Source organism: Vanellus vanellus, assembly GCF_965231255.1.
Source record: "Vanellus vanellus genome assembly, chromosome: 1".
In the NCBI taxonomy this organism is placed as follows: Eukaryota; Metazoa; Chordata; class Aves; order Charadriiformes; family Charadriidae; genus Vanellus; species Vanellus vanellus.
The window spans coordinates 125,047,751-125,071,032 of record NC_138905.1 but is presented as its reverse complement, the minus strand read 5'-3'; the positions used below and the strand labels follow the sequence as shown (position 1 = coordinate 125,071,032).

The window sequence follows — 23,282 nt, the reverse complement described above, 5'->3', positions numbered from 1 at the left end:
AAGCAAATTTATGTGTTCTAAATACATCTTTTTTCTGTGACTTGTAAAAAAACTAAAGGTGTTGAAAAGTTTTGAGAATTAGATCCTTAAAGTTACTTTTAAGTACAGGTGGCAATCAAAATGACAGGACTCAATGATTTTTCTCTCCCCATAACTTAAAAACAATATAACATATACAACTTTGAAACAGAAAATTAAAACTTTCCAAATATCTCATATAGTATCAAACAAATGTTTCCGTGATAGCTAAATCAATTCTCACCTGCACTATGTTTACCAAATCAAAATTTCATCTAAATCAACATCTGCCTATAGAAATGTGGTCAAAATGGCATTTTCCAGAAGAAAAACATTCCACAGAAAATGTACTGATGTGTTCTGCTGAAAGAAAACCTCTGTCTATTCAAAGGAAAATTATTTATTTTCTAATTTTAGAAATAATTGACAAATAGTCATCTTAAAATTGTTTCCCCTTCTTCAAACCATCTTCCAGCTCTGCTCTTCTCTAATAATTGCCGAAGTTCTTGTGATTTGAGCATGCAATCCCTGAATGAACTGACGCAAACAAGGAGTGCCCATTCCTCTGGAGCTCTATTCAAAGGATGTGAATAAAGCAACTATCATTGGGAGAACAAACCTTTTTTTTCTACCAGCTGTTTTAAAATCTTAACAGTGCAAAGAACATTTCAAAATTCACTTTAAAGAAGTATTTTTAGCATTGCTCCTTCCCATTTTCTGATTTTATTTTGATAATATACAATCATTCCGTCTGGAAAACTAAGATCTCATCTGTTTGATCCAAGATAATCAATGCAAACAGCAGTTCCAAAAAACATTCACAATTTAATGATGCGCTCTGCATTTTAGAGAGTAGCTTTGGTTTTGATTCTACTAGAAGAAACAGCCCAGCAGTAAGAACACATAATGTATATAGCTTTGTATTTTACTGCTTAAAGCATTTAGCAGCCATAGCATTTTACACCAACAAGCAAACGCAGACCTTCCTCATTATTCCAGGGAATGCAGGTGGTGCTAACTCCACGTTAATTTACAAAGAAATCACACCTTTCTGCTATTTTCATTTGAGTGCTTGTGGCCCAAAGGCAGCACAGGGTCAGGCTGCATCTACCTCTGCCTCAGCAGCACAATGGCATCAAGACTCACGGTCCCCAAGAATGTGGTAGGCCTACTGGCATCTTGGGAGTCCCGCAGGTCCACTCGCTTTGGTGAGCATGCAGACAGGGAACAATTAAAACTTGCACTATGAACTCCCTTCTCCACCCACAAAAGGTCTGGACAAATGGGCAGAGTACCATAGCTTGATAAATCCTCCTGGATATTTTCCCTAGGCACAATCTCAGCAAGCCTAAGCAAAAGGGCAGCTCTGGAGGTCTGCTGAAGACACAATTCATGCCACTGCCCCACCATGAGCTACGAAACATGCACACAACTGCAAAGTCCTCACAGCACAGTCTAGTTCAAACACTGATGTTCGAGATCGTGCTGTGATGAAGCAACAATCCACAAGAGGGATCAGGATGCAGAAATGCCTTGGCTCCTGAGCTGATGTATTCTTAAGATGCGCCTCAGAGTGACTGGGTCAGAGCTGCACATAACAGGGATTTCCAAGTATACCGGGTTACATTTATTCAAATATTGCAGCACAAACTTCATCATAAAAAAAAGAAGTAATCTACATTTCTTACCAAACCAACATAAAAACCCACAAAACACTCTGTGGCTCTTCTGTGTTTCTCCATCCCTGTATCCTTTCTTTTTTGATCTCTGTGAGAATTGCTGTAGGACAATCAATATCCTCCTATTGGACATGTTTCTGGCTTTGGCAAATGAGGGCTTCTTTACTAGCCATTTGTGTAATGACTGCTAGCATAAAGTGTAAAACAGGGCACCACAGCTCTGTATTTATTGTTGTTCTCCCCTCTGAAGGCATCATCAAAAGATAGTGGAACTCAGTACAGACTGTAAGCTTGAATTCCTGACTGTGATATGAATTTCTAATATTACAAGGGAAACGTTTTGGCAGATAAATGTGTACAAACCCCAAAAAATCACATCAGGGAATAAAATAGCCTCATCTGTAAGACTCTAAATTGGATGTGCCCACATCTTGAGTACAGTGCACTGTTGCAGTCTCCACATCTCACAGTTGCCTTGCAACGACAGACTATAAAGGGTAAGACTCTTAACTGGATAGGATTAGGCTGAGGGGGAAGAATGTATGAGATTTACAAAATTATGAAGGTGGTGCATAAGGTGAATGGGGATCTTCACCAAACCCCAGAACACTAGAACTGGCATTGAAACTAGTGGGAGGTTGGTTTAAAACAGATAAAAGACATCTACTTCTTTTAGCATACTTTTTTTTACATAGTAGGAAGTGAATTTTTCAGCTTGCTGACACAGAAAGGTGTGGAAGCAGACAGTATCTGTAGGTTCAACAAGGGTTAGATTAATTAAGGGACAAGAGGTCCATAAACAGTCTCAAGAAGGAACAGGCAGGGATATACCTTTGAGAGTGGATGCTGAGAAAGTAGAAGAGGAATGGATGGTAAAGAGTGGCCAGGCTTGTATGCACTCCCTAGCCAGCATCTCCTAAATCCATTGCTAGACAGAGCACACTGGGCTGTGAACTTTGGGTGAAGAAACTAGGTATAAATAACTCTGAAAAACATATAGATAAGGTGCAGTCCTTAAAGATAATACAAAGTAACAAGAGCCTACTTCACCTCATTTGCATGCTTCTCCATGTAGTTGAACGTGTACTCATCAGCATCTACTGAAAGAAAGTTGTGACCATGGAAACAAACTCTGGCTCCAACAAACAGATCCTGAGCCTTGAAGTACTCAGATGGCTCACTCTTAAAGAGCTCCTGCCCAGGCTTCTTAATGCGACCTCTTTCCAAGAACTTCCCACCAAGTATCCCTATGGGAATAGAATTGTAAATAATTAATTGTGGCTTTACTTGGGGAAAAAAAAAAAAAAAAAAAAAAAAAAAAACCACAGAAGAAAACCAAAAAGACACCCCAAACCAGCTAGTTTTTATTTAAATATCAGTTTTCACCCTTGAGTTTCTTGTCTCATAGAGTACTCTCCCCTTCCCTCTCATTGCTAAAAGAACTGTCTCTGCCAGTGTCCACAGCAACAGTTACATTGTGCATATTCTGTGACATGTCCCATTTGAATGCCTGCCAAACACCTTCCCTTTTTTACTTTTCTTTAAAATGGGACAGAAATGTGACTCTTCTAATCGTTCCCATAACCCTATCACCAGCCTTGGAACTGACCCATGAGAAACGTAAGATGCAAAATGTAAAATGCAGGCAATTATCCTTGAACTGTTACAGAAAAAAAAAAGGAAAAAAAAAAAAAAGGAAATTCATAACTTAGGATAGCACAGTTCTATGAGGATCATGAATCCTGGTGCACTGTAATTCTAACTTGTTTTTAAGGGCTTTTGAATGTAAAAAAACCAAAGTAGGACTGACATGACGCTATCTTCCACATACTGTTCTGCCAATGCATTTTAATTGTAATCTGTTATTTCCTTTGTGAGCTGGGTATGTCACATTATTTCTTTTCACATTATAATTACTTTATTCATGCCACTGGAAACCGTGCGCAGTGCTCAAGGGTATGTAAGATACTACAAGGAACATTTTGCTTTCCAGTAATATCTTCTGGTGCACCACAAAATTGCATTATATGTGCTAAGCTTTCTAGAAGACAGTCTATCACATCAGGATATGTGCCCTACAACAACTCTGTAGTGCTTGGTGTTCGTTTCCTGTTTATATCTGAGCTTCCAAGCCAAAAGCCAGAAAGTATACTTTAGTAACATGTAATGGTGTCTTACATATTAGGTAGTGATGCAAGTCCAATAAAGGGCTGATGAATAGTGTAATAAAATGCCTTTTATAGTCAAAATTATAAATTAATGTGAAACCCAAACTACTTACTAAACCAGAGTTTGGATCAGATGTCTGTCTTAATTGCTTTACTAGCACCGTAAAAGCAAAAGACAAAAAATACACTATGGTAATGGTCAGGTCTAGCTTGAATAAAAAAATTATTAAAATCACTAATGTAACTCTAATCTTAACACATTCTTTTTCACCTAGCTATTAAAACAAATATGAAATTTTAGATTATATAATCCTGGCAACTGTTTGTAATATTTAAACAAAACTGGTCTCTGTAAGACTGGCGTTTCATTCTTGTGCACTCAGATTGGAAACTTACCTTAATTCCTCTGTTGCATGATTGTTTTTTAAATGTTACAAGTTAGTACATTTCACGTGGTATAAAGAAAAACCATCAAAAACATCTCATTAGGTTAGAGATTTTACACTGAAACCTGATGAGAAATTTTGATGGAAATCTACAAGAGCCTGGCTCAAAGCAGAAAATAAACACCACAACCAAAGACTCTCTTCCATTAAGATCAGATCAGACTTTGCAGGTGTTTGTACAGCTGTTGGCTTGGCCTTACTCTGAGTAAAAAAGGAGTTGTAATCTTCTACATGGGGAGCCAAAGTTCCCATGCTTTGACCCCCGTCTCAACAAGTGCTTCAAGATGTCCAGCCCTGTGCGTTTCAAATACAGTTTCACATGTTACTAGTAGTGTGAAATACTTCTCTGCAACCTTCAGGTTGCTGGACTGAGAAAAGTAAGCGTAACTTTATTACTTCCATCTTAGGACTTAGGAACATTTTTACTTGCCAATTTGTATCAATTCATACAAATAAAAAGGCAAAAATAGCCCTTTGAACCTGTGCAGAAAAAGGATGGTCAAGTCATTATTTTGGGAGCCATTTACTGTTTTAACTCATTGCCTCTCTAAGGTGTGCTCAACCTTACTCTTCTCCCACCCCACCCGCTTCAACACTTTTCCTTCTTACATACAAATGTCCTTCTCGCTCCCATTTTGCATGCCTTACTCCTTTTTCCCAGCTGCTGTTATCTGACCTCTGCAAAACCTTCTCATTCCTAACCTTGAAGAAACCCGCTCACTCTTCCTTCAGACATGACTAAAATGAGGGAGGGAGAGAGAGATGAAGGGAAAGAAGGAAGGTGGGAACAAAGAAACTTCTGCAGTCCCAGGCCTCTTTCCAACTTCTGTTCTACCTCCCACCCCATCCCTACTTTTTATCCTGCCTCTTCAGGGCTGTTCTCACTAAATTGTCCAATGGTCAGTTCTTAGCCACATCCTTCCACTTCAGCTTTCTACCAGCTCTGAAAGTCAGCTACTCCATCCACTTTAACATCCCAGGGAAGTGAAAAACCTATTTACAGTCACTTGCCTTTCATACGCATCTTAAAGCATTTGTTATTGCTGGTATGCAAACTTGCCCATTTCTTGTTTCACATTTTGTTTGACTAGCAATGTTCAGTGGGCTCCCAGCTGCAATCCCAGCATATATTCTCATTCCTAAATAAAAGGAAGCCAGGGAGCAACCAAGCTGTTGAGAGCCTGACCAACTGACCACATCTGCACTGCGCAGCGTGTGGCTCTGGCTCTGCTCTGGGTGCTATGTGATAAATCTGGGGTCTTAAGTCACAGTTATTACTTTTGTGTGTTCAAAGTGTTTGAAGGTATGTGAGGGCTGTGCTGTAGTCCAACAGCATAAAATTGAGGGTGTGTATCACAGCCCCTGGGTGTGGCAGAAGGATCTGAATTTTTGAGAGTGCAAAACCTCCTGGGATAGTGTTAGATGGCTGATAATGGTGCAGCAAGCCAAACCTGGTGCAGCCTTGTCCTTACTGCTTCGCAGGAGAGTTCCCTGGCATTAAGCATCCTCCAGGAGGGGCCACAGCCTCTCTGGGGCCTTGTCTAGTTGGAATGGTGCAAAGGAGAACCAGAAGTGACTGAACAGGCATCATATATGATTGAGGTCCAATATTCAAATGGTTCCCTGGACTTCTTTAACAGTGCAGCTGTACCCTTAGCTTCCTTCATGTCTCCAGACATAAAGAATGCCAATCAAACATGTCATTCACTAGTGGAGAAATGAGCTGCTCTTGAGCCTCACAGCAGCATTACATAATAAATACATACATAAGTGTATGTATCTTTAACTGTAATAAAAGAAGTTGCATAAATTGCAGTCCACTGGATGGCAGGAAGCTAGTAAAATGATGATGACAGGACACTGCTGCCATAAGCAGAGCTAAAAATCGATGTTGCAGTGGAGTAGGGCTAACTGGGAATGCTCACTGAAGCCTAGGAAGGTACTCTACACATTTTCAAAACATGTCTAAGAGAATTGCTTGTATTTTACTTGGGGGTGAGGTCCCTATTTATGCATTCATAATATAGTTGGATACAAGCAGAAATGCTATTAAAAGTTCTTTGCACTGAAAAGGCTCAGGCCTTGCCAAAAACCTACTCATGTGCAGGGCACTCAAAATTACTTAGTAGCACCACTGGCACAGAAACAGTTCTCTAGGAATACAGAAGGGTGTAGATATTCACCACACCTTTATTTTTTATGGATGTGATGTTCGTCATAGGTCTGAAAAGGATTAAGATCAGAAAACATTTTCAGTAAAGGCTTAAGCATAGGGTCACAAGAATACTTAGTCCTTAACTGTAAGCTTAATAACTGGACCTGAGAAAGCCAACTGCTGCTGCAAACCCTGAAGCAAAGGGGAGTGAACAGTCCTCCCTAGGACAGCCTTTGCTTTAGACAGTAAACTGGGAGTACCACATAGGTTAGTACTGAGCGCAGTGAGGTGGTTACCATTGCAGGGTGTACCTGAAATACCATACTAAGGTGCTCTGTGCCAAGAAGCTGATATAGGGCAATTCAAGCAATATCAAAAGAGCTAGTCACAAGGTTCCACAACAGCCTAACATGGTAACTAAGAAAACCTTCTATTACTGTTTTTCCCTTGTCTTTGAGAGAATGTGATTTCCTGTTTTTTTTTTCTCTCTATCGTTTTATCAGAGGCTGACAGCAGCTTTTAAGAGTCAGTCCTTCGACTGCACATGTTGAGAGGTGCCAGAGCACTTCTGTATGTTAACTGCTCTGAAACTGTTGCTGCAGATGTTTTGTGGGCTTCAGAGAAACACATTAATCTCTCCTACAGGGTCATGCTCAGCCAAGGCTTCCCTATCTCTCTGAGTTACAGAATGACTTCCTGACATCATTCCCAGTGCTGTGCCCTTCCATTTGTGTGCAAGACACTCCAAGGAAATAAGCAGATGCTTGAAAATCACAAAACCTTTCATATCCTCAGTTGGAGGCAGCCTACAACAGACAACAGTGGTCAAAAGAATTTAACAGTGACAACATTGGGTGACCATCCTCCAGCAACAGGATAAATGTGAACATGCAACTGAGAAGTAACAAAGCATTTGTCATTTAAACACTGGTAGTCTGGGTCCTAAAATTCAGTTCAGTATTACATGCACACACGTGTACAGACACTAGTACAGGGTAATCTTCACTCTTTATATGCTCAACAATACATGATTCATGATAAAGTATGTTAAAAAATATCACAGCTGTTTTGCTTCCATGAGCTGCTTCTATACAACAGATGCTATATAGGTATCATAACACCGTAACACAATCTTGCAAAACAAAGCATTTACTCTTTCATTCTTGATGTCTGACATTTCCCGTCCCAATTTATCATCAGTTACAATACAATTCTTGTATGCTATCCACAAAAAAAGCAAATGTTTAAAGGCCAAATTTGCAAATTAAAATGTAATAAAAGTTCCAATGCATTCAACTTTCAGTTCCCAAAGGATACTGTGAAGTACTGTCATACAATGAACAGTGTTATTCTGAGTGATGAAGATTATAAATTACTATGACATACAAATATGCAAGACAATGCAGTAGACCTGCTGATGTAATTCCCATTGCATTTAAAAATCCACATCCCTGCTTCTGCTAGTGCTGAACCTGGCCACAACGTTTACTGTAAACTCTAATCAAATGAGCAGGGCAACTGGGACTGATTGCAAGACATTGCTACACCTTACCTGTGTTTTGCTGTACCTGTTCAAAAACTGAAATGGTGTCATCACTCAGGAAATAGGAAATAATGAATTTCCGATCCTTGTCAATAGGACTATCTGTGACGAGTTTTGCAAGAAAGCGCAGAATGTTACTTTCCATGCCACTTCTAAAAAGCAGAAAATGTAAGAAAGCAAAAACAGAGTATGAGAAAAGTTTTCATCACTAAGAGATGTGTTCTCCTGAGTTCTGTAACATACATTAATTGTGTTATTCCTGGACCAAGAACGGAAATAACACAAGATTCTCTACTTTGTCAAAAACCATTTTCAGCTTAAATTAACAGAACCAGCTAGAGTCAGCCAGACAGAAAGGAATCATTTTCAGGGGAAAACTACTTCTTTGCCACGGGTCTGGATTCAAATTCAGTTGCAAATCAAGCTCCAAGTTTCTTTCCAGAAAATTTATAAAGGAAGAACACATTTAGATATGTATATTTTCAAATCAAATTCTGAATAGCAATACATACTAGGATTATCTCCACAAAATCAGGCCCACCAGATGACCTTACTAGTTGGATATTTGTTAAGTGATTGTGTTTTAAATAATTTACAGTACCACTATATGCACTACCAATACATTCCCAAGCTTTTTTCCAATAGCTTTCTTCTTTTACAGAGGTTCTACTGGTGAATCTCTAGCAAGTGACTTTGCTTTCCACTTAGGCTTCAGCAACCACTGTCTGACAAACCATTTCATATCAGAAAGTAAAGGGTTAATGCTTTAATATTGCTACAGTAAACTGCATAAAATTCAGCAGACAAAAAAAAAAAAAAATAAATGCCAGAAAGTCAAACAGAAAACCAAATCAGTGTTGGACTGCTGAAGAATACAAAATTCCTGATTAATTCCTGGACTAAGACTTCCATCAAACTCTCACTGAAGACAGCAGAAGGGAAGGAGGTAGGGGATGGGAGGGTCAGAATATTTGCCTTCTCAAAAGAGAAATTTTGCTGAGTTCAGAGAAAATTGGAGTATCATGTCACCAAACCAGTCCTAATGTACCTGTCCGTTAAAAGTCTGAAGAGCTGCATATTTTGCTGAAAAAGAGATGTCCCTACTTAACATTTATCTCCTTCAGAAAAACACAAACTTAAAGAAGTTAGAATTATTTTTCACTGAAATACCTGTCTTTCTCCATGAATTTCTTGAAATCTTTTTGGGGAGGCTTGAGAAGCAGACCCCTACAGGAGCACAGAGAATCCTCTTCGGAACCAAATCCAGTATAAGGAGGAAACGTTTTTTCTGGTTTTGGAGGTGGTGAAGCCTTATATGTAACTGGGGTGAAATCCTCTACAATAAAGACAGCAAGACTTATTTATTACTGTTCTGATGAAGCCATTCTATTAAGGATTTAAACTTCCAATATGAATACTTATTAGCCTATTTCTGTAACAGAGCACTGAACAAAGTCAAACCAGGATCCTACCTACTGTTACAGGGTAGAAAAAGACTTCATAGAAGCCAACAGCAAAACTACTGTTTCTTCAATGGTTTGAAGGATCTCATCTATAATCTTAAAATGTTTGACAAATATCAGTAAGATACACAGGCAAAACGAAAGACAAATATAGTTTCAAAATGGGATAAAATAATAAATTAACAATTCTAAATTAATTTTTCAGTTTTATCCTTTGAGACAACACGATTAAGTAAATACTTGGCTTATGAGTTTCCTGCCTTCTGCTTTTTGCCAGAGGAAAATAAATACATAAAAATTTATGCATTATTTAAATCATACATACATAAGAAGAATTTGGTACATTGAAGCCAATAGCTTCAGTCCACATCTCACTTTATCCAGAGTTTTGGAAGTTTTTTTTTTACTCATTTTCCTCAGTCTCAAGTCTTTCCTTGCAGTGATCAATGGTCCTGACTATTGTAGATAAATAGCAGGAGCTCTCCTGAGTTAGCAGAGACATGTCTGGTCAGGGACCTGTACTCACTTCCCTCAGGGGTTGCTCCCAAAAGCCCCACTGGCTATGGTCCCTCCTTACTCCTCTCTTGGCAAAAATCTTGCTGTACCATTTGGCCCCTTGTTGCTTCCCTGTGTGGCTCTTTCTCTGCAACACAGCTTCCAGCTGCCAACAGGGTTTCACATAAAACTTCAACAGAGTAGTACAGTCTGCTGGTTAAATAAGGTTAATGGAAAATGGAAAAGGTGGGAGGAAAAAAAGTAACTTGTATATGGGAGAAAGTAAATGGGCAGACCTGAGGCAAATGAAAACATAAATCATAGGAAAACGGGGTAATTCAGGCTGGACAGGACCTCAGGAGGTCTTTAGTGTGGTTTCCTTGCTCAGGACAGGGTCAGCCCCAGGCCAGACCAGGCTGTTCAAGGCTGTGTCCAGTTGGGATTTGGCACTTCCGAGGATGGAGCCTGCACAGCCTGGCCCAGGGAGGAAACTTTTTCCTGATATCCAACTCTGAGCCTCTTGCTTCCACTTATGCATGTGGTCTCCTGCCCTCCCACCATGTACCCCTGGTGAAGAGCTAGGCTGCCTGGTCTCAGCAGCCTCCTCACAGCTGGATGCAGGTGGTCTCTTGGGGCCCTTCCCGGGCTGAGCAAGCCTGGCTTCCTTGGGCACTCCTTGGCTCTGACCATCCCGGAGCCTCCCCTGAACTTGCCATGGCTGGTCCATGCCTTTCCTGTCCTGGCAGACCCAAATGGGGACACAGTACCTTGATGAGGTCTAACGAGCACTGAGCAGAAGGGGAGAGTCACTTTCCTTGATTTTGGGGCAGCCCAGGCTGCGGTTGGCTTCCTTTGCTTTGACCCCAAGCCCAGCTTGCTGCCCTCCCCAACACGCAGGGCCCTTCCCACACCAACAGGGGAGCGATGAGAAGGTCCAAGCGAACTGCGGTCCAACTGGCGCCGCACTGCCCGCGTGGAGCCGCATCACCTCCACACCTGGGCGGGCTGGAGATGCTGCCCTGAGGAACAGGGAGCTGGCTGGGCTAGTAAGTGAAAGACAAACACGAGGCAAACTGGAAGAAAGACGGATCACAAACCACAACCCAGGGAAAAAAATGGACCCCATGAAATAAAGGTTTTTTCTTTAAAAGTTAGCTTTTCTACCCAGAACTGAGGAGATGTGAATAACCTACACTTGTAGCATGGGTTTCAGCCCAAATAGAGAAGAATGATAAAACTGCTGTCACTTGGAACGTTTTCTGAATTGGTTTGTGATGAAAATGTTTTAAACATAGTTATATCAGATGAAATCAGAAATCTTGACTTGCCTAACAGCAGTACGAAGTTGAAAAATATAAAAAGAATTCCTATGTCAGAGTTTTTCTTTAACTTGAAAACACAGTGAGATCTCCTTTGGTCTTCACCTCTCAGAAGAATACGGTCTGACTTGAAAAGATAATACCTTCATCTGAATCAGTCAAAAAGGGGGGAGGGGCTCAAAACCATGGCAACATTTTTCTCCGTAAAAACTACATGTGCCTTTTCTGTGATTCAGAAGTATGAAGGCCAAGCCCATACTCATAAGAAAGTCCATTCAGAAATTTTCAAAGCAATCTTCCCTGTGAAAGAGTATGTGTGTATGTAAGCATACACCAAAATACTTTTTCCTAAATACTGTTTGTGACAAAATTGCCTCTCGACGAAGACATTTTCAGTGTGCCACGTTATATAACTTTATCCACGCCGTTCTTGCTACAACAAACATGGCGTGTGCAAATCGCCACATAGGCCGGCAGAAGGAAAACCCCAACACCCACAGCTCCGGAGCGGGCGCGTGCTCAGTCGCCCCGGCGACCACCGCCGCCCTGGCCAGCGGGGCGAACCCCGCGCCTTTCCCGCCGCCCGCGCCAGGGCGGGAAAGCCCCGGCGGGTGGTTCCCGCGCTCCCGCAGCGCCACCTAGCGGCCACGCACCGCACCGCTCCCCCCCCCCCCACCGCCCGGCGCCGAGGTCCCATCTCGGGTTCTTCTCATGAGGGTCTTGGTGCTGCTCATAAACCTTAACGTTAATATTTTTTTTTTTTTTAATTACGCAATACGTTAATCTGCAGTAACATTTTCTCCCTCAACGTCCGGAGGTTTGTCAGGGCGTGTTGCAGCAGAAACAAACCCCCGCTCCACCACACACGGCTGCCAATAAATAACGCGCTTCCCGCCAAAAGATTTTGGGCAGGCGGGGACAGTCGGTTATAAACTCCAAAGACAAGTTAATGTGTTTACATGCAGGTCACAGTGCGTGCACACTAACACTCACACATAAGGCACTGATTTAGAAACACGAAAGCGTTTCCTTTTGTATGGACTTCAGCACATATGGATGAAAATTAGATTTATAAACTAAAAGGAAACTACAAATTAAGAGGAATATTGTGTTAGCCCCAGAGAGTATATTAAATCCCTCATAACCCAAGCTTGGAGTAAACGAAGTTCACAGAGAAGTTCAGTGCCTGTCCTTTCCCTGATGTAAAATGACTTCGCTTCATTCAGATTCACCGGGCACAAACATTCAGCCTCGTGCCACCTACACTTCCCAGGATTTTAAAGGATCATGTATTCAGATTCTCTTCTGTGAATGGGGAAATTCAGGAAGAAATTGCCGTGGGGAAATACAGTTTACAAAACTAGTTAAAAACTCATTTCTGCAACTTTTGAAGGGCCAGCTCAGTGCAGTAAACTCATAGCCATACCTGAGCTCAAAACTCATTTCATCTTTGCTCTGCCACGCGCCATTAGGGTAGAATCAGACAGAGAGCTTGCGCTTACACATGAAATGCACACCTCTCAAGGTTATCACCATTTCTTAAGAAAATTACTTCTGTCCAGCCTGAAAAGGGAATCAATGCTCTCTTCTTCCAGGCTGTACCATCTTCAATGTGAATTTACGGTGAGTAGAGGGTAAATTGAAAGTCCAGGATTACAAATTTCTATTTCCAGAAAGAATAGCGCAGATATTTTCCCCATGGACGGTTTCAACCCTTGTTACTCCATCAGTCGATGCCCAGCAGGAGATGATGGGCTGGCACTGTGGTGTTTCCTCCACCTAGTACATCAAACGTGTATCACATACTAGTAACTTTTTCTCATGACATCAAAACCTGAGTGAGATTTGAACAAGTGCTGGGAGCAGCAAGAAACAAAACAGCTCCAGCCACATCTTTAGCATTAAACAATTTGAAGATGGCATAGCCTTCTTAGTAAGAAAAACTAAATTCCTCAAAAATAATTTGTTGCCACAGAGGCAGCTTTAAACCAGCTTGAATGAGCTTGTCTACTTTCAGTTTCAATATACATTCTAAGATTACCTTTGGCCCTCAGTCAAAGAACTGTAGAAAAGCCCTCGTGTCAGATAAAAACATATTTCAAGGAAGAGTCGAGTGCTAGATATTTTGGATTAGAGCGATAACCATACTGAGTATCAGTACATAGCAGGCCGGCAAGAAATTCTGCCTTCAGAGGAAGGGGACAGACACCTCTGAGCATTACAGCCCAGAACAGGAGACAGAAACCCCACTAGCCTTGGACAATGTAAGAGGTGGCCATAACCTGGAGGGATGGCATTGTTAACATGATGTTCTCTCTACATAAGAGAAGATGTATAACAAACAGCAGAGACCTGGGGTTTGTGAGACTGAGGTTTCACAGTTTAGGTAAGAAGTAAAATAAAAAGGCAATAGCACCATCTTCACAACTTCTTCATGCAGGATTAAAGAAAATCTAGTGCTCACAGGAGTGTCCATGCAGCTAAAACATGTCAGTGTTTATACTGATTCAACAAAAATCTCCTTTTACAGAGTCTTACATCATGATTATTCCAGTTACTTGAGGAAAAAAAGGCATCTGTAAATGCACAAGTATATTTAGAAGCCACTGCTCAGTCTCCGCCATGTGTAGGGGTGAGGTTAGACGCCAGAGAGGCTCTGATCTCTGACGAGTCCAGTGAAAATTGGCAGCAGGCTTTAATGCCCCCACTGAGGGAAAAGCAAGAAGTCAGCTGTTATCCAGCAGCAGCTGCCTGGCCAAAAGCACACATGTACTGGCCAGCAGATCACCCCGCACGCTGCTCTGCCCAGGCAGCAGGTCAGAGAGGGAGCCTGAGAAATGAGGGGGTGGGAGGGCGAGGAGAGCTGGGACAGGAGAGGGATCGCAGGGTGCCGCAAAAAGGCGTAACAGGAAGGCTTGGGAGGTGCTGGGACATTGAATAAAAATCAGTCGGAAACCAGATTTTACTGGTTTTGTTTCTTCGGGAACAATCTGTTATTTAAGAAAGAACACTTTATACTGAACTCTACACTTTAGGCTCAACTCTGTGCTAAGATACTGTATTAAGTGAGAAGAATGAGTATCAGCTTCCCCCCACTGCGCATCCATCAGTATATTTCACGTTTCAGCTGGGTGACCACAACACCTACATGGCTATAGAGTATTTTTCTCCTTCTCTGAAGCCGCACTAGCAAGTCTGGACAGATAATATCACATGTTAAGGCATTTTCTCTTGCATTCATAGCGCTGCTAGGTGACAGTAATGTCATTAGCTTCCTTTTGAAGGGCATTAGCTATCGTTTACCCGTGGAAAAGCTCTCCTTTGCTCTTCACAAATAGGATAAGGAGCAAAACAGGCAAAACCAACATTGGAAATATATCAGATATCATAATCATGCACTTCAAGGGAAATCTAAACTGCCCTTAATTCTCCTAAAGGGCAAATTCCACTGGCAAGCAACTTATGCTGAAACTGCAGAGTCAAAAATAAATGTCGGCCTCTTTAATGGCTTTGGCAGAAGAGTATAAATTGAAGGGGAGTAATGTGAAAACACAATAACAAACAGCTGGATTGATGCCGTGAGGTGCTGAGCACACTGTGTCTTGATGTAAGAACTAATTTACCCATTTGCTTACTCTTACTCAAGTAAATGGTCTCCCTGGACTCAAACTGCAATTAAGCCCGTTTCAGTGTTTAATTGGATGGGAGCAAAATGCTGGGCACTTTGTGGGACTGAGCCCACTGAGAGTACCTTGTACGTCCACCAGACAAAAGCAAAATTTGTAACTCACTAAGAATAAAAGGTGAACCCTCACCCTTTCTCTCTCAAAACCTGCTTCTAAGCCAAAAACTACCCTAATTCTACTTCTAGTCCCTTCCAGTTAAAAAGTCATACCTACATTTTTTCAATCCTGATGGGGAAAACAGGAAAGAATGTCACAGCAAATTGTGAGAATCTCTTAGCTCTAAGAAAGTGTGTATTTTCTGTGACCAAGACAGGCTGCATCAAGATGGATGTTTTTTTCATGTTAGCCAGAGTCACTTCCCAGTCTCCCAAAGGTCTCAGCTAGAGCACATCTTTGGGTGTTTCATGTTAAGGAGGCAGAGAAACTGGAGAGAGCACTAAGAAAAACCAAAAATTATCACAGATATAAAAAAAGGGACTATGGGGTTGAAATATGTTATGAAAGGTTTCCCCCAGCAGCAAACGGCCTGGGAGGGCAGTAGGGTGGTAAGATGGTGCGTATTGTAATAGTGTTCAAACATATACAGGGTTGTTTTAAAAAAAGGTTGTTCTCAACGTCCAACAAAGGTAAGACAAAAAAAAAAAAAGTTAGTTTACACAAACCAGCTTCAGAGTAGCTTGTAAGCAGCATTTCTAACTATGAGTTAGGACAAGATACCTCAGGAGGCAAAGAGATCTCCTCTACTGAAGGATGCTGATAAAAGGCTATAAAAACACGAGTCAGTGACAATCTGTGTATATACACTATCCTGCCTCAGAACAATGGGAATGGACGAGATCACTTATGGTCCCAATTTTCTAGAATTCTGCACATCAGCAACTTCTGACTTCTCCTAAGTTGCAAACCACCTATCTTTAATATCCAGAGATATAACCAATAATTACTGAGCCAGCATTACAGGAGGGCAAGAGCCTTTGCATTTGTGTAACACTTGGTTGCATTGCTTGGTTGATACAGAATGGTCAGCTGCATTTCATTTATTGCCTGCCGTGAGTAAGAAATCCCCATTCACTGTTCCAGGATATTTTGCTCAGACAGGATATTGCTGCCAAACAGCGGCAGTGGTCTTGGCTGAAAAAATTCTCAGGGAAGAACCCCCTGTTTTGCATCTCTGGAGTTAGACTCACTATTATTATAGATAATACTATGGTTATTGAATATGGCTTCCTCACACACTGGCTAGTATACAAAAAGATTTATTTTGGTACAGACATGCCAAGCTATTAATAAAAAAGTCCTAATGAGACATGTTTTGCCAATTAAGAAATTTAGTGTTGTAATGGCAGCGCTACGTCATTGAATTCCCCCAGTGCAGCAGACAAGCTTTGATCCAAACACTACACTCGATCTGATCACAAGTCAAGCTGAAAGAAATAGTCTACCCAGCTATTTTGTTTCACAATGTCAGAGAAAGGCCATAGTAGGATTCTTCCAACCACCTCTGAACAGTCAGACACTTAGCTATATTTATTGAATGAATAAACTGCCAGAAATTAACTAAGTTGTTTTTGCAGGAAGATGTCCATAATAGAACTATTATCAAGTCTGACTGAGAGAATTCAGAGACAGATAAACGAAAGCCCCTATTGTTACACATTTCCAAAATGCTTTTCCATTATGGACATAGTTGCTAAATGTTTCCAGAATTCAGTGCTGAGACTTCACAGAATACATACTCTAATGGTCCAGAATACACAAAACTGCATTGTAAAAACCAATAATGTGACAGACTACTACTGTTGCATCAGAAAATCTTATTATGTGAGGATTCTTGACATCCATATAAAATGAAACATAGCATAAGGGGAATAATTGAGCTCATTCTACTTACCCACTCACTACATGCTCTTTATTATTTCCTGACTGCAAACACAGCTATTGGAATGGGAGGGGGGAAGGAGAGAATTGGCAGTCTATCCATATGACTATTTTGTCATTCTAGTTTTAAAATAGAGGCAGTTAGGAACAGAACATACACGTTATGTGTTAGTTTTCAATGGAGTAACATATAAGAAAGCCCTTCTGGATCACCTGCAAAATTACTGCTTTGCTGTTAACAGCCTACAACAGATTGTTATTGCTAAAGGTTTTAACGAACATGTTTTGTCAGTAATAAAATTCAAAGACAGCTCTGTCAAACTCAGAAGTATAAAAATGCTCATAAGGAAAGGATAATTATCAGTACTTACCAATTCCATACTTTGTCCTGTAATATTCTTTAGTGAATTCATCACAATCACAGAGTATTATCTTCCTTCCCCAAACATTAATTACTGCCCCTATTTTCAGGTCACTCTCTCTGTAAAATTCTTGATGCACTGCTCCTGTCTAATAAAAGAGGGAACATTTATATGGCAGCTCTATAAATCTCAGAATCCCACAACCTTTCTTAAAATGCAGGTCATTTAGTGTGTGCTACGTAAAATATAACCTTCACAGTCCATTTGCAAGTATTTTTCATCCCATGCTAAGCCACCTCACTTTCACAAATGTGGAATTTACATACAGTAAATCTCAGTAGTTTTCATTTGAGCTATTCTCCAGTAGCAACACAGTTTTATAAATATCTCTCTCTGTAGTAGAGGACAACCACCACAGAAATTACAAAAACTGCTACAACGACATTCAACAGCTGGAGGCATTCAATAATATCTGACCTTACGATTGTCCAGAATGTAACGGCCTCTGTTTCCTACTAACTTTCCAAACACATTGAGAACAGTGCGACTGGTGATTGTCCCCGGCTGATACAGCCCAGCGGGAGCATACTGCAAGAAAAGACACCAACGCTTAATACAGTTAACAGTGAAGAAAGATAACTCGGTTACCTTAGAACTAGCAGGTTTTTTTACAGACTCACTGTTATTGTAGTATTTTCTTGGGAGAATTTTTAGTAAATTTTAAGATAAGATTATACTACCAAACCTAAAAGTCAGTGTATATGTCAAAAGCCAGTATGTATGCCAGAAGTAGCATTCAGAATCTTACTGTGTATCCAAGAGTAAAGTCTCCTTTTTCATGGAAGCAAACAGAAAGCAATGGTTAGCACATCCAAAGTAACACATCCTTATCAATATCTGGTCTAAAAGCTATTACTTGGATTGGTAATTATTATAAAAACACACAAAAGAACCACTCAGGGTTGGTCCTACTGTGCTAACCACTGCACAAACACAGGGGATTCAAGTTGGCATGATTCTATTGGCAAAATTGTTAGTACCTTTGTTTATACCTTAAGGTTCAAAATTACAAAAGTAATTTATCTCAGTCATATCAAAATTAATATGCAAACACATTACACTTTTTTAAGTTATGAACATACCACTGATAGAGGGTAACCAAAGTGGGTTATTTTGTCATACCACCTTCCCTGAGACCTCAACTCTTGACTGACCTCCTCTGGTGTCCTTCTCAAAATTTCCACTGAATCCAGAGGAAGAAGCCAGCCCTTAAAATTGCAACATGCACTTCAATGGTAGAAGGGGTCTGTTAACATAGACCCACTGCTAAATCAGCATCTCAGAACATAGGATTCACAAGGTGAGAAAAGTGTAATATTTTGCTGTTAGGTCTTTTACTGTAAAATCTCATGTACATTTATGGCATCACAAATAGATTACCAGTATTAGAAAGGAAAGGAGGGAAAAGATTCTCCAGTATTTTACTCCATCTTTGGGTTGACATTATTCTATCATCAGGATCTGTCTGGAGCGATACAGAAGTGTATCCAGCTCATTAATTTTATAATATAATAATAATAAGTTACAGAGGGCTCAAATCACTTGAAGGTTTCTCTGAGAGAAGCCTTCTCAAATAAGCACCTGATTAATGTCTGACAAAGCTTGTTCACGGATTCCTGTTGATTTTAACTAGCTTTGCATAAGGTCCCAAATCCAGGAACTCAATTTTAAGAAATCACTCTAGATTTGCTACAAAGAAGTAATGTTATGGAATACTAAAACTATACTTTTCCAAAGGTTTCAAATATAAGTCATATGGATCAAATCTGAATTCACCTCTGTCGTGGTTTAGGCCAAATCCGCTACTGGGGACCTGGGAGACCCCAGATGGGACCAACAGATGCTCCCCTCTACCTCTCTTCAAAGAGTTTTACATTAGTTTATCTATCAATGTTAATTTTTTTTCTGGACTTCCATTACTGCAGAGCTTTATTAATACATTTACCTTAATAGACTAACATTGGAGAAAGGAAATCATAGGATATCTTTCCGCTTAAATTCTCTCTCCTTTTAATTTAAGCATGACAAGCCTAAACTTATTTTTCTCTACCACTTATTAAGTTACTATATGAATATGTGTACATAACCTAAATCATGTAATTATGATTAACACTCTGATAACACTTTCTAAATATCATTACAATCCTAATACAGGATTTTCAAAACAAGGCATTTAATATTTCTTAATTAGTGAAAGAATTTTAAATAAGCTGAAATTTTCATTCCTCACCTTTGGAAGCTTATCTCTTCTGAGGAAAAGTGGAACTGTATCCCGGCCTGAATTTACTGGTATAATTTCTTTTATATCAATAGTATCATCAGACAAATAATAGTGCAGAACAAGTTCCCGTGGGTCATGAAACATGGATTCTGGGTCATCCCACACACAGAAAAAACGTAAAACTTGTCCATCGTGCTCCAGAAATTGTTTCAAAGTGTCAATGCGTTCATAAGGGCGCAATGGGTTCATACTATCCAGAATCTGCAGATAAAGGAGAAATTAAGAGAAACACCTTTTTAATTATTTGCTCTTGAAAACAGGATACCAAACTGCTGGGTACCACCTAATCTTAGAATATGCTTTTAGGATTTTCAAATAACACCACACAATTACAATATATGAAACACTATTTTATGTCATTACCAAAGAACTATTTACAGGGTTGCTGTGCCCTCAGAAAATATATGAAAACAATTTTGGAATGGTTTTGATCCTTGTTTTTCTTGCAATAAGGTCCTTCAGATCAGAGAATTGTTAAATTATTTATAGTACAGCTCACATTTTCAACAAATTGTCCATGATAATCAGATGACTACAACTCCAAACAGCATCAACCTGCCTGATTTACTTCCTTGAAAATTATTTTTTTATAGATGATGTGGTATAAAGAATTAATTCTTTCTTTTCCCTTTGGTGTTTTCTTTTTTTTAGCTTTAAAACACAGTTAATTAACTTTTGATTCATGTCATACAGTTGGCAGGTACTGGGCACATATGTTCTCCTCCCAATATACACGCATAGGTCTGAAAAGGAATAGCAAATTTCAAACTAAAGATATATTCCAGCTGATGTGATCTATAACAAGATGCTATCTACAGTCATGGATGCTGCAAAACCAGTAGCACTGCATTAAATTGGATCCCAGAATGATGATCCAATCTGAGGATTGCATTTACATACTGTCAGTTACAGTCACATATATAAATGGTGACCTGAACAGGGTGTTTCTCCTAAGTCAAAATCCATCGTGTCCAAAGTGTGTTAAAGGGGCAAGAGAATCCATCTAATCTACAAAAATCTACAAAATTGCTTCCAAAGGAGAATGGCGACAGACATCAATGAGATAATGTAAGATGAGCTGTCCAAACAGAAAGAACTGTTGCCTATGGGCAGTTTATATCATTGTCTAAATTTCTATTAATCCACTGATATATCTTCTAGCCTTAAAAATATGAGAGAGAAAAGGCCCATTCTTTCAGAGCATCAAATCAAAATAAGGAAAGCAGAACCAAGTTTTGCCTGCCAATGTCCTTGCTGGTCTGCAGCACTCTTTCCATTTCAGGCACCATCATGCTCGTATGCATGGTATTTACCATCCTAGTACTATCTTTTTTCCTTCCTGACCCTTAATGATGCAATGAGCAACGAAATACAGCCACGGAGCCAGATAACATCATTATCCATGGGAATTCAGCAATACAGAAATATGAATCTAAGGGTCTTGATACATTTGTCATTGGTCTCATTTTCTATCTCATTGTATACCTTCCTTTCTTTTGTACCTTCATTTTCTGTCCATCTGCCCTATTAGAAGTCTGGTGCAAACCCATTTAATTTTGCTCAAAGCAGTCCAGAGCAATCCACCCTTAACAAATAAGAAAAATTACCTTCTGCAAATTAGTCACAGGAAAGTGAGAGCATAAAGCAGCCAGAATTTGCTGAGTAACTTTTCTGTAATTTCTCAACAACTGTGGATGTTAAGACATAGATTTCAGTAATATTTGGTTTTCTGATGCTATTATTTCTCAAACGTCTTTTTCCCCTCTCCATTCTCTTCAGATACACATACGCACAATACTTGAATGTTTTGCTTGTTGTTTTTACAAAAAAAAAAAAAATCTAAGAAGGTTATGCTATACCATATATAATGCTGACATGGTCTGACAATATCAAGACAACTCAGCATGTGTTAATATACACCTGTTACCTACAAGGCCTGAGTAAGGGAAAAGCAACCCACGGCCAGCCTGATTCACCACTACACAGAACCAGGAGATGTATTACAAACACTACTTTTCAGTGGGGGACTGCAAAAAGCCTGAAAGCATGAAGTAAGTGAAACCAACATGTTGGTCTAAGAGTGCCTCAAAGACGTGCAAATGGTCCTACACATCTCAGTGATAACTACCTTCCATTTTTGCTGCTGAGGGCTGCAGCAGTTTTCTCAATAGAGGATTAAGTTGAATGCAAGAGACACATGGAGTATTTGTTGCTTTCAGAGTACTAGGCTGGATCTATCACAACAGGCTGCAGATCGTGGGCCAACAGTCCTAACAGAGTCAGGTAAGAAAAAAATACAGTGCCATCTGCACTCATATTAATCAAGAAAAACAGAAGTGAAAGAAACTGTCATTATCTCATCTCCTACAGAAAACATCACTCCCACTACTATTCCCAGAGAAAAGACCCCAAATCCTGCAGAGAGGAATCCACATAGCATTTAGGAGCTGTGAGTGAGATTTTTGGGGGAAGTGTGTATGCATTCCCATATACTCATAAAAGAGGGAACTGCATTGAAATAAAACCTCACAAGTCTTAAAACTGCAGACTGCTGGGTTCTGTGTGGCAGGAGAATTTGCTTTACACATGCAAAGACCTGTAGGTGACATGTAGGGTAGAGATGCAAATTGACATATGAATAGAAGTGAGTGAGTCTGCAGGAAGCCTTGGATGTGCTTGAGCCACAATTCCAATTAGATCTTCCTTTAAACACTTTAAAAGTGTTTATTATCATTAAATTAGCTTAAGCAAAATCATAAGTAGAACATGTAAGTCAATTTCTTTTCATTTTAATACAGAAAGGTTTATTTTATTTTTACCAATTAATTTTGTTCTATTTCAACAGGTGTGTGAACACATGAGGAGAAAATCAGTTATATTTGGGACTTCATTATGTTAGTATGAGCCATATAATAAAATTTTAAAATGCAAGTTTTCTCTTGTGATTAATTATGTTTAAATAATTACCTCTGCATACTTTCTATGTGCTGTTAGAGAAATATTTTATATAATACATATTACTAATAGCAATGGTACTTTTATGAAAATAAAGTTTTTGCTATTACTGCCTCATCTGACCTTTTGCCGCTCTTTGGTGTACGGGTCATCTGGACGTTCTGCAGGAGGATTTAATCTAACTCCCATCTTCCTCAGGAAATTTTTTGTAAACTGGTCACAATCTGTAATCTTATATCTGCGGGCATAAAGGATTACTTCTATGTTGATATTAAAATGATCTATAGTATAGAACTGATCTTCATGAGGAGGAGGAAGTGGAATCCGATGTCGTCGAACAATAGTTCCTGTAAAAGAATTAGAACAAATTCATAGAGTGAATATCCTCTGCTCTAAGGATCACTTTACAGACTTGCTCGTTTTCTATGCCGATATGACCAAAACAGATGAAATAATATGGGAGAAATAAAATTATCCTTCATTCAGCAAAAGAACTATTAGGTAAGAGGATCCTATCTATTAACAACAATACTTTACAATTATTATCTTCTAGAACCTTAAGTTCTAGTATTTGACTTAAATTAATATAGAAAATTAGCACCTTCTGAAGCAAACAGGAAACTACTGGTATAACTCCCCCAGTGTTGATGGAAACATAACAGGTTAGTATTTTGTCAACAAGAATAGCAAAGACACTGCTCTCATTAAGATAAGAAATGTCTTTTTCACTTTTTCTGATAAGCAAAGCATTACTCATTACTATCATTAATTATT

General features: G+C 39.6%; 1 protein-coding gene across 1 annotated transcript in view; it reads right to left on the bottom strand.

Annotated features, from left to right (window-relative positions):
* EFHC2 (EF-hand domain containing 2) overlaps nt 1-23,282 on the bottom strand; it is a gene marked incomplete at its 3' end in the record, with an annotated part of 66,289 nt that overhangs the window by 19,941 nt on the left and 23,066 nt on the right. The window contains exons 4-10 of the mRNA XM_082484421.1: nt 22,632-22,855; nt 19,503-19,754; nt 17,690-17,800; nt 17,222-17,360; nt 9,180-9,345; nt 8,019-8,161; nt 2,748-2,944 (exon numbers count right to left, since the gene is read on the bottom strand). Coding sequence (XP_082340547.1) covers nt 2,748-2,944; nt 8,019-8,161; nt 9,180-9,345; nt 17,222-17,360; nt 17,690-17,800; nt 19,503-19,754; nt 22,632-22,855 — 1,232 coding nt within the window. The remainder of the gene's footprint in view (nt 1-2,747; nt 2,945-8,018; nt 8,162-9,179; nt 9,346-17,221; nt 17,361-17,689; nt 17,801-19,502; nt 19,755-22,631; nt 22,856-23,282) is intronic.